This window comes from Aquarana catesbeiana, linkage group LG12 (assembly GCF_042186555.1).
Source record: "Aquarana catesbeiana isolate 2022-GZ linkage group LG12, ASM4218655v1, whole genome shotgun sequence".
In the NCBI taxonomy this organism is placed as follows: Eukaryota; Metazoa; Chordata; class Amphibia; order Anura; family Ranidae; genus Aquarana; species Aquarana catesbeiana.
This window is the reverse complement of record NC_133335.1, coordinates 73,015,299-73,027,530: the sequence shown is the minus strand read 5'-3', so window position 1 is coordinate 73,027,530 and position 12,232 is coordinate 73,015,299. Positions and strand designations below refer to the sequence as shown.

The 12,232-nt window shown below is 44.6% G+C and overlaps 1 protein-coding gene across 2 annotated transcripts in view; it reads right to left on the bottom strand.

Annotated features, from left to right (window-relative positions):
* RIMS4 (regulating synaptic membrane exocytosis 4) overlaps window positions 1-2,292 on the bottom strand; it is a 327,760-nt gene extending 325,468 nt beyond the window's left edge. Inside the window, exon 1 of one of the 2 annotated variants that reach the window (XM_073608044.1) lies at window positions 1,460-2,292. In XM_073608044.1, the coding sequence (XP_073464145.1) occupies window positions 1,460-1,562 (103 nt within the window). In that variant the 5' untranslated portion in view covers window positions 1,563-2,292. The remainder of the gene's footprint in view (window positions 1-1,459) is intronic. The other variant, XM_073608045.1, reaches the window with a different exon arrangement.
* Between the last annotated feature and the right edge of the window lie 9,940 nt (window positions 2,293-12,232).

Below are 12,232 nucleotides of genomic sequence, written 5' to 3'. Positions count from 1 at the left end.
GGGTTAATAATTAATTGCACCAGTTAAGGGCTCACGTATCTTGACCACAGCATTGCTTTATTGGAAAAACCAATGCTCTTATCCTTTATGAAGATACAATGAGGATATATAATATAAAAAAAATCTGGTGTTAGGAAATAACCATGTGTTAAAGCTCCAAGATTGAGGTCCTAGTCAATTACCAATCTATTAGATAAAAAAACTATATTAAGAGATAATCGCACCTTAAAGTTTCTGATATTCAGGTTCTTGGTCTATCATCTACTGATCTGACCATGATTGGGTAGTCTCAATGACATGCTTGGTGAGTAATTAACCAATTAATTAACCAATGTATTTATCTTCTTAACCTTTATGATGATGTTTTTGGCTTCTATGCATTCATTAGAAAAAAGATTAAAAAAATAAAAAAAATCCAGTGTTAGGAAATGATCACACATTAAAGTTTGATATTCAGGATTGAAGTCCTAGTCAATCGTCTACTAATCTGACCATGATTTGGTGAGTAATAAATTGCACTAGTTAATGGCTTTCATATCTTGTCCACAGCATTGCTTTAATTGGAGAAATCAAAGCATGGCTCTTCTTAACCTTTATCAAGATACATATTTTGTCTTGTATGCATTAAATAGAAGATAAATAATATAGAAAATCTGGTGTTAAGAAATGACCATGCATTAAAGTTCCAGGATTGAGGTCCTAGTCAATTACCTACTAATCTATTAGATTAAAAAATGATATTAAGAGATGATCACACCTTAAAAGTTTCTGAGATTCAGAATTAAGGTTCTTAGTCAATCAACTACTAATCTATTGGTTAAAAAAAATTGTATTAAGAGATGATCACACCTTAAAGATTCTGATATTCTGGCTTGAGGTTCTTAGTCAATTATCTACTAATCTATTAGAATAAAAAATGATATTAAGAGATGATCACACCTTAAAAGTTTCTGATATTCAGAATTGAGGTTCTTAGTCAATCAACTACTAATCTATTGGTTAAAAAAATGGTATTAAGAGATGATCACACCTTAAACATTCTGATATTCTGGGTTGAGGTTCTTAATCAATTATCTACTAATCTGATCTGAATCTGAATATGATTGGGTAGTCTCAATGACATGCTTGGTGATGGTGAGTAATTAAATGCACCAGTTATTGGCTGTCATATCTTATCCACAGCAGCCAAGACTCATCAGCAGTGGAGAAACCAGTGCATTGATCTTCTCAATCTCTTAACCAACAGCCATGGTGTTTAGAAATCTTTGGTGGATGGAATAAAAAGCCATCCTATCATTTTATTTTATGGACCATATGGGATCAGCCCAACTGGTCATCCCACCTGCTGCTGCAATAGTATGGTCCAGCCTCCAGCATGCCTGGACCATACCATTACCTCTAGGGGTGTATTCTTAATAAAAAAAAGCACAAAAAATCAAAATGGCATGTGAGTCCTTACCCCCATCTTCTTCATCGAAAGAGTTCATGCAGGGAAAATAGATAGCCAGAGCCTCGAACGATGCAGACAGGCTAAGCCGGCTCTGTGACCTCTCCATAAACATGCCCGGGGCTCCCCCGGGGTCAGAGGGGGGCTTCGGGAGCTTGGACGCCCCATTTTTCACTCGGAGCACTGCACGAGGCGTCTTGGCAGCTGTAACGGGTCCCCGACAGGAGAAAACAAAGCCCCCCGATCACCTGCTGCACCCCCAACAAGTGTCCCTCCTCAGCACAGCGCTCCCCCTTGTAGATGGTGCATTCAGAGACTGAGGGGGTCCATGGTCCTGGTCACCGATCCGGGGAATTGCAGCTTCTTTTCTCCGGCTGGCTGCATGCACACAAATCTCTGGCTGGAGCTTCATTCACAGAGAGATGACAGGAGGGGGCTGAATGAAGTCATTATTAGGATGCGTCCTGGCCAATCAGGGGGAAGGGGAGGCGTGGTCAGTGTCAGAGCATCTCTAGGCTCGCTGGTACCATCTGAGTCATGTCTGCTCTGAAGACTGGGCAGGGAAAATAGAAGCAGCCCTCCGTTCTCTGCGCTACAATTACCGGCTCATATCATCGCTGCAAATGGCAGCACTAGGCTGCTTTTTACATTCTTTATTATTTTGTCTTTTTTTTTTTTTTTTTTTTTTTTACTCATACTTGTGGCTCCAATCACATCTGTGAACACGCAAAAAACGCGCAGCGCGCTTGCTGTGCCATTCATTGTTAATGGCACTCCAAAACGCGCTTCTTTGGTGCATTTGTCTCACATGCAGTGCGAAAACACACCAACAAAAATTTGAAAAAACACACATTCAAGATACGCTAGCCTTATGGTATTGTCGGATCAATGCCCGATTCCATCAAAGCAATTTAATCTTCAAACAATCAAATAGGCTTAGCAGAAATAAACGAAGTAATCTGGATGGCCGCACACCGGATAACAAGTGCCTTTATTGATAAAAACTGGATCATGGAATACACAGGACACTACAGCAGGAACGTACAGGAATCATCTGACGCGTTTCACACTTATGCCAAGTGCTTACTCATAGCTGACAAACATGGGAATGAGAACCACATATAACCCCTATGTTTTAAACCATGTGACCATATAATGATGCGAGAAATCAAAAACAGCTGAAATCCAACTGTGCGAGGTCTCAGCACCTGCTGCTAAGTGAACGGGTTTTAAGATAGGAACTCCCATGATAATATGGTATATAAGCAACAGAATAAAAAGAAAAAAGTAAATCAATAAAAAAATGTGAAAAATGAATAATGTTATGTACATATATACAGTATATATATATATATATATATATATATATATATATATATATATATATATATATATATATATATATATTTATATACATGTAGATATATAAACAATAAATGAATCAAATAGGCTTACAGTAGTGCAATCAGGGCTGCCCATAGGGGGGGTACCACTAGGCCAGTGTCCTGATTATCCCAACAGTGCCCACCAGTGCTGCCAATCTGTGCACATTTATGGCACTTATATAGCGCCATCAATTTACGCAGTGCTTTACATATACATTGTACATTCACATCGGTCCCTACCCTCAAGGAGCTTACAATCTAAGGTCCCTAACTCACATTCATATACTGGGGCCAATTTAGACAGGAACCAATTAATCTACCAGCATGTCTTTGGAGTGTGGGAGGAAACCGGAATACCCAGAGGAAACCCTGGCACAGGAAGAACATGCAAACTCCAGGCAGGTATATCGTGGTTGGGATTCAAACCAGCAACCCTTTTTACTGCTAGGCGAGAGTGCTACCCACTACACCACTATGTGTAGCCTACTAGTGCCCATTAGTGCCACCTATTAGTGCCCATCAGTGCCACCTATCAGTGTCCATCAGTGTTACCTATCAGTGCCACCTATCAGTGTCCATCAGTGTTACCTATCAGTGCCACCTATCAGTGTCCATCAGTGCCACCTATCAGTGCCCATCAGTGTTACCTATCAGTGCCACCTATTAGTGTCCATTAGTGCCCATTAGTGCCACCTATCAGTGTCCATCAGTGTTACCTATCAGTGTCCATTAGTGTTACCTATCAGTGTCTATTAGTGCCACCTATCAGTTTCCATCAGTGCCGATCAGTGTTAACTATTAGTGCCTATCAGTGCCACCTATCACTGTCCATCAGTGCCACCTATCAGTGCATCCCATAGGCATTCACAGGGGGTGTGCTGGGTGTGCCTGGGCACACCCTAATCACCCCGTGTGGTGCAGATTCCCCCAACAGAGCTTCTAAAAAAATTGTAAAACATAATAATTAAAAAAAAATAATAATAAAAGAAAAAATACTACTGGCATGTTCACTGCTCTACTGACACCACCCACTGCCCTACTGACACAGTCCAGCTTTAAATACATTTTAAAAATGTTTATACATTTATTTAAAAGAGTGTGTGTGTGTGTGTGTGTACGCGCCTATTTTCTGAGAAAAAAGCCCTGTAAATAAATAAATAAATATATATATATATATATATATATATATATACAGGGCTTTTTTCTCAGAAAATAGGTGCAGGAACTCACCCTCCCTGCCCAAATCCCCACCCCCAACCACAGCTAAACCCCACCCCCGACACACTTTCCTTAGAGAAGAGAAGTACAGCAGCGCCAAATAATTGTAATAAAAATAATAAGTAAAGGCTTAGCACTGTGTATCACTTAAGCCACATGGTTCAGGAATGTGTAATACACAGTACAGGACTCAGGACTTCATAACACAGGGCTCAGGAGTGTGTATTGTGCAGTTGTAAGCAGCGGCATATCACAATATTACACAAGGTTCAGAAAAAAAAACAGCTAGCAGGATAGTACTTACATTCAATGCGAAGTGTCCCTTGTTCTCAGAAATATGGAGCATATAGACCTGTGTACAGAGGGCAGGGGTCAGCAATATGTTACATACAACCCAGCAGGGACGTTGCTAGGTCTGCAAAAGATCTGGGGCTAGAGCCCATAGCAGCGGTCACCAACCTTTTTGCAGGCTACGGGGGGGGGGAGGGGGGGGGGGGGGTTGGGGATGGGCGTGCCGGTAGTAAGCAATTTTTCATGGGCAAAGGCTGGTGTTGGCATTTCAATCATCATGGCACCATGGTTGATATGGCATCAGGGTGATCGAAGCGCATTGTTTCTGTTGTTACACTCTAATATATAATGAAGTGGTTCAACTCGCCATAATGCAGAATCAATAGGAGCCCTGGGCATGTCACTTGCCACATCTCTTGCCACCAGATGCAGCGTGTCACTTGCCACTGTCACCAGTCACCAGATGCAGCTTGTTACTTGCCACCGTCACCTGCCACGTCACCTGCCACCATTAGCAGATTGTCACTTGCCAAGTCACCTGCCACCATTAGCAGATTGTCACTTGCTACATCACCTGCCACTAGATGTGGTTTGTCATTTGCCAACTGATGTGGATTGTCACTTGCCATGCCAGTCAGTGCCACCAAATGTGAAATGTCGCTGCATTGGTGGCAGGCTGGCAGCACTGGTCCATTTAGTGAGGGCAGGAGAGCGGAGATGCGAGGTGGGCAGTGAGAGATGATGTCATCTCTCTGCTCCCTGCTGCACATCGCTCCCACATTGAAGTGGCCCATTTGTCTTTCTCCTCTCATCCACCTCTAATGCAGCCCGCCCACCGCAACCGCGACTCGCTGGTTAGGCTGGGACCCTGCGGCAAGAGACTCGGGGCTATGGGCTCCAGATTCGGGGCTACAGCCTCAATAGCCACCCCCTGGTGACGCCTTTGCAGCCCAGCACAAAGAGAACAGTGGTAAAGCATATGTCATATGCAGTCCAGCATACAAAGTACAGGAGTATGTAACACAAAACCCATTGTACAGAGTACAGCATTAATAAGAAGTACCATACATTACATACTCTTAGTCACTAACGCTGTATTCTTTACTGTCCCCCAGCATATATCCCTGGTCTTCCCCCTCAAGTATCCCCCAAAAGTAACCATCAAATACACACTTCTGCTTATCTCTTTGATTACCTCTGTGTTCCCCATCCACACCGAACCTCTGCAACCCTCATCCACAGCTCCCCTCTTCTTTCCCATGTCCACAGCTCCACTCTGCACTCCCATCCATATTATCTCTGCTTCCCTTCTGCACCCCCATCTAAAGCTCACTCCAATCCACAGCTCTCACCTTTGCCACCTCTCATGTTTCACCTCTGCACCTCCAGCTTCCCCTACAGCTCTCACCTCTGCACAACCTGCCTTCTGCACTCTGCAGCTCTTACCTCTGTACAAAGCTCCCTCCTTCCCAGTTCTTCTCTCTGGACAAATTTCCACTCCCTCCACTTTCCCAGCTCACGCTCTGCACAAATCCCCCCCCCCCACTCTCCTCTCTGAACAAATCTCCCCCACCACTTTCCCAGCTCTCCTCTCTGCACAAATCCCCCCCACCACTTTCCCAGCCCTTCTCTGCACAAATCCCCCCCACTTTCCCAGCCCTCCTCTCCGCACCAATCCCTCCCCCACTTTCACAGCCCTCCTCTCCGCACAAATCCCCCACCACTTTCCCAGCCCTCCTCTCTGCACAAATCCCCCCACCACTTTTACAGCCCTCCTCTCTGCCCCTCCACACATACGTTTTCTCAGTTCTTCTCCATGCTCAAATCCTCCCACACCTTTCACAGTTCAGGCTCTGCAGAGCGCTCTCTCTCCTCCCCTCCCCCCCCATTTTTCATTTCCAGCTCCCTCAACTCTCTTCCACCACCAGTGCTCCAGACCAAATGGTTTGCGCAGGCTTTTTTTTTGTTGCAGGTGATCGAGGAGCTGTAGCTGGGGCGGAGTTTCAGGGCTCCTCCGTGCTACATTGTGAGTAGAGGCAGGGATGGAAGCTGCCTCCTGCAGGCAGTGTTATTGCAGTACGTTGCCCTGCTGGGAGCCGAAGGATGCAAGGGCTGCGCAGCACTAGTGTGTCATCATAACTCATGACAGGTTGGAGCAGAGAGGGTTGTCATAGGTGGCGGAATGGCATTCCGGCAGAAAAAAAGCTCTGTATATATATTTGTAGTCAGAGTCTTCACTTGGAAATGCGATACCCTAACTACCAAGGCCTGAGGTGTGCCTTGGCCTAGCTAGTCAGTACGCCTGAAAGAGAGGGCATACCCTGCATGTATGAATATTAAGAAAAGTACGATGTGTATGAGTAAATGTGAAAATTGGGGGAAACGGGTGGGTGGGAACCCTGAATACGAGCCGACTCAGAATCAGGCAGCGGAGGAGTGATATGTACCCCTCAGACTCCTCCCACAAATGCAGGCTAGCCTACGGCCAGCCTTCTTACATATATACAGTGGGGCAAAAAAGTATTTAGCCAGCCACCAATTGTGCAAGTTCTCCCACTTAAAAAGATGACAGAGGCCTGTAATTGTCATCATAGGTATACCTCAACTATGAGAGACAAAATGTGGAAACAAATCCAGACAATCACATTGTCTGATTTTTTAAATAATTTATTTGCAAATTATGGTGGAAAATAAGTATTTGGTCAATATCAAAAGTTCATCTCAATACTTTGTTATATATCCTTTGTTGGCAATGACAGAGGTCAAACGTTTTCTGTAAGTCTTCTAAGGTTGTCACACACTGTTCCTGGTATGTTGGCCCATTCCTCCATGCAGATCTCCTCTAGAGCAATGATGTTTTGGGGCTGTCGCTGGGCAACATGGACTTTCAACTCCCTCCAAAGGTTTTCTATGGGGTTGAGATCTGGAGACTGGCTAGGCCACTCCAGGACCTTGAAATGCTTCTTAGGAAGCCACTCCTTCGTTGCCCGGGCAGTGTGTTTGGGATCATTGTCATGCTGAAAGACCCAGCCACGTTTCATCTTTAATGCCCTTACTGATGGGAGGAGGTTTGCACTCAAAATCTCACGATACATGGCCCCATTCATTCTTTCATTTACACGGATCAGTCGTCCTGTTCCCTTTGCAGAGAAACAGCCCCAAAGCATGATGTTGGCACCCCCATGCTTCACAGTAGGTATGGTGTTCTTTTGGTTGCAACTCAGCATTCTCTCTCCTCCAAACATGACGAGTTGTGTTTCTACCAAACAGTTCTACTTTGGTTTCATCTGACCATATGACATTCTCCCAATCCTCTTCTAGATCATCCAAATGTTCTCTAGCAAACCTCAGACGGGCCCGGACATGTACTGGCTTAAGCAGGGGGACACGTCTGGCACTGCAGGATCTGAGCCCATAATATTCAAATAAATTCTTTCAAAAATCAGACAATGTGATTGTCTGGATTTGTTTCCACATTTTGTCTCTTATAGTTGAGGTATACCTATGATGACAATTACAGGCCTCTCTCATCTTTTTAAGTGGGAGAACTTGCACAATTGGTGGCTGACTAAATACTTTTTTGCCCCACTGTATATATATATATATATATAATATGTATATATACACATATACATACATCTCTCTCTCTCTCTCTCTCTCTTTCTCTCTCTCTCTCTCTATATATATATATATATATATATACATACATACACACAAGTGTGCATGCATGTGTGTTTGAGCTTTGAAGTGCACATCCTAATGCAATAGGCTGCGCACACCTATGGTGCAGCCTCATCAGTGCCCACCAGTGCCGCCTCATCAGTGCCCATGCTATCAGTGCAGCCTCATCAGTCCCCACCAGTGTTACCTCATCAGTGCCGCCTATCAGTACAGCCTCATCAGTGCCCACCAGTGCCGCCTCATCAGTAGACATGTGTGGCTCTTTTCGTTCCAAATCAATATTCGGACTAGTTTTTCAATATTCGGAGATTCAGATATATCCGAATACCCAAATTACAATATAAAAAAATTTTACCAAATGGTCCGAATAACGAAACTAAATTCAGACTGAAATTCGAATCAAATTTTTTATTGCACTCCAGTCGAATTCTAACTGTACACATATTGCTGAAATCAAAGACTGTGGGGATGATTTACTAAGAAGAAGGCACTTCACCAGTTCATATATTAATTGGTGCGCCGGAAAAGTCATTAATTGAACGTGTGAACCGGCGCACATTAAAGTGCAAATAACGATAATAAATACCCGCATATGTAAACTGCAACTGTCGCTAGGGTAACTGCGGTTTTCTCATTGATAATAGCGGACGCCCAATACAATTGGTTAATTTCATCTCATTGGATGTGTCTTGTTAGGCAATTAGTAGGTGTTCTCAGTTAATTAAGCATTTTGATGCTAATCTCATTTCTATCACTTCTAATATATCTTTGAAATGTGTTTTTTTTTTTACCCAAATCTTTCAATACATTGCAAAGAACAGAGAAGTGTTTCTAAACCCAATACATTAATATTTTCAGATCTTCATCTTTAAAGGTGACCATACACTGCAATCAGTAAGATCTTAAATAAATTAGATTTAGTGCAAGAGCCTGTTTGCTTTCCTATAGTTTGAATTAATTGTTCAAGTGCATCTTTCTATTACCTATTTTGCCTAAATATTGAGTTGTACAGAGATTGGCCAATCAGATTGCATAGTGCATGACCATCTTAAGTGCCAAATTTTGAATGTAGATGTGTCATGACCCACTTGTATTTTTCCACTTTGTATTTTTTTACAAGGCACATGAAAAAACACCTTTTTTCAAGACATGCTAGACTGATCAGAAATCTTCAAACTACAGCCCTCCAGCTGTGGCAGAACTACACATCCCATGAGGCATTGTAAAACTCTGACATTCACAGACATGACTAGGCATGATGGGAAATGTAGTTCCTGAATAGGGATGAGCTTCGAGTTCGAGTCAAACTCATGTTCGACTCGAACATTGGCTGTTCGCAAGTTCGCCGAACAGCGAACAATTTGGGGTGTTCGCGGCAAATTCGAATGCCGCAGAACACCCTTTAAAAATCTATGGGAGAAATCAAAAGGGCTAATTTTAAAGGCTTATATGCAAGTTATTGTCATAAAAAGTGTTTGGGGACCCGGGTCCTGCCCCAGGGGACATGGATCAATGCAAAAAAAAGTTTTAAAAACGGCCGTTTTTTCAGGAGCAGTGATTTTAATAATGCTTAAAGTCAAACAATAAAAGTGTAATATCCCTTTAAATTTCGTACCTGGGGGGTGTCTATAGTATGCCTGTAAAGGGGCGCATGTCTCCCGTGTTTAGAACAGTCTGACAGCAAAATGACATTTCGAAGGAAAAAACCCATTTAAAACTACCCGCGGCTATTGCATTGCCGACAATACACATAGAAGTTCATTGATAAAAACGGCATGGGAATTCCCCACAGGGAAACCCCGAACCAAAATTAAAAAAAAAAAATGACGTGGGAGTCCCCCTAAATTCCATACCAGGCCCTTCAGGTCTGGTATGGATATTAAGGGGAACCCCGGCCAAAATTAAAAAAAAAAAATGACGTGGGGTTCCCCCTAAATTCCATACCAGACCCTTCAGGTCTGGTATGGATTTTAAGGGGAACCCCGCGCCAAAAAAAAAAAAAAACCGGCGTGGGGTCCCCCCAAAAATCCATACCAGACCCTTATTCGAGCACGCAATCTGGCAGGCCGCAGGAAAAGAGGGGGGGACGAGATGCCCTCAACATTGGGAGGGTGCTTTGGGGTAGCCCCCCAAAACACCTTGTCCCCATGTTGATGAGGACAAGGGCCTCATCCCCACAACCCTGGCCGGTGGTTGTGGGGGTCTGCGGGCGGGGGGCTTATCGGAATCTGGAAGCCCCCTTTAATAAGGGGACCCCCAGATCCCGGGCCCCCCCCTGTGTGAAATGGTAAGGGGGTATTTACCCCTACCATTTCACTAAAAAACTGTCAAAAATGTTTTAAATAACAAGAGACAGTTTTTGACAATTCTTTTATTTAAATGCTTCTTCTTTCTTCTATCTTCGTTCATCTTCTTCTTCTTCTGGTTCTTCTGGCTCTTCTGGTTCTTCTTTCGGTGTTCTCGTCCAGCATCTCCTCTGCGGCGTCTTCTATCTTCTTCTCCTCGGGCCGCTCCGCACCCATGGGGGGAGGCTCCCGCTCTTCTCTTCATCTTCTTCTTCATCCTCTTCTCTTCTTCCTTCTTCTCTTCTTCTCTTCTTCATTTTCTTCTCCGGGCCGCTCCGCACCCATGCTGGCATGGAGGGAGGCTCCCGCTGTGTGAAGGCGTCTCCTCGTCTGACGGTTCTTAAATAATGGGGGGCGGGGCCACCCGGTGACCCCGCCCCCCTCTGACGCACGGTGACTTGACGGGACTTCCCTGTGACGTCACGGGGAATGCCACAGGGAAGTCCCGTCATGTCCCGTGCGTCAGAGGGGGCGGGGTCACCGGGTGGCCCTGCCCCCCGTTGTTTAACCGCTTCAATACCGGGCCAATTCGGACACTTTGCTCCTACGTGTAAAAATCATCATTTTTTTGCTAGAAAATTACATAGAACCCCCAAACATTATATATGTTTTTTTAGCAAAGACCCTAGAGAATACAATGGCGGTTGTTGCAACTTTTTATCTCACACAGTATTTGCGCAGGAATTTTTCGAACGTGTTTTTTTGGGGAAAAAAACTGTTTTGTGTTTAAAAAAAACCAAAACAGTAAAGTTAGCCCAATGTTTTTGCATTTTGTGAAAGATGAAGTTACGCCGAGTAAATATATACCTAACATGTCACGCTTCAAAATTGCACACGCTCGTGGAATGGCGCCAATGTTCGGTACTTAAAAATCCCCATAGGCGACGCTTGAAATTTTTTTACTGGTTACATGTTTTGAGTTACAGAGGAGGTCTAGGGCCAAAATTACTGCTCTCGCTCCAACATTCGCGGCGATACCTCACATGTATGGTTTGAACACCGTTTTCATATGTGGGCGGGACTTACGTATGCGTTCGCTTCTGCGTGCGAGCACACGGGGACAGCGGCGCTTTAAAAAAATTGATCACTTTTATTCCTATTACAAGGAATGTAAACATCCCTTGTAATAGCAATATGACATGTCAGGTGCTCTTAATAGTGAGATATGGGGTCAATAAGACCCCATATCTCACCACTAGGCTGGGAAGCCTGAAATAAAAAAAATAAATAAAACGATCGCCGCTTCCCAGCCGGAGAGGAGAGGCCGGGCATGACGTCATAACATCGCGCCCGGCCTCCGACGATCATAGAGACTCCGGGGACCATCTGGTCCACTGGAAATCTCTATGATCTACATCCGGCGCCGGCGGATCTACTCTCCGCCTCACCGATCGTAACTGTGAGTCGGAGCAAGGACCAGAGGGCGGCGGGAGGGGGGGACATCCCCTCTCGCCTCCCATAGGAACGATCAAGCGGCGGAATGGCCGCTATGATCATTCCTATGGTGTAGAGATTCGCCGGCTGAAACCGGCAATATCTGAATGATGTTTGTAACTACAGGCATCATTCAGATATACCCGCTCAAAGCCCAGGGCGTCATATGACGCCCTTGGTATTGAAGTGGTTAAGAACCGTCAGACGAGGAGACGCCGTCACACAGCGGGAGCTTCCCTCCATGCCAGCATGGATGTGGAGCGGCCCGGAGAAGAAAATGAAGAAGAGAAGAAGAGAAGAAGGAAGAAGAAAAGAGGATGAAGAAGAAGATGAAGAGAAGAGCGGGAGCCTCCCCCCATGCCATGGGTGCGGAGCGGCCCGAGGAGAAGAAGATAGAAGACGCCGCGGAGGAGATGCTGGACGAGAACGCC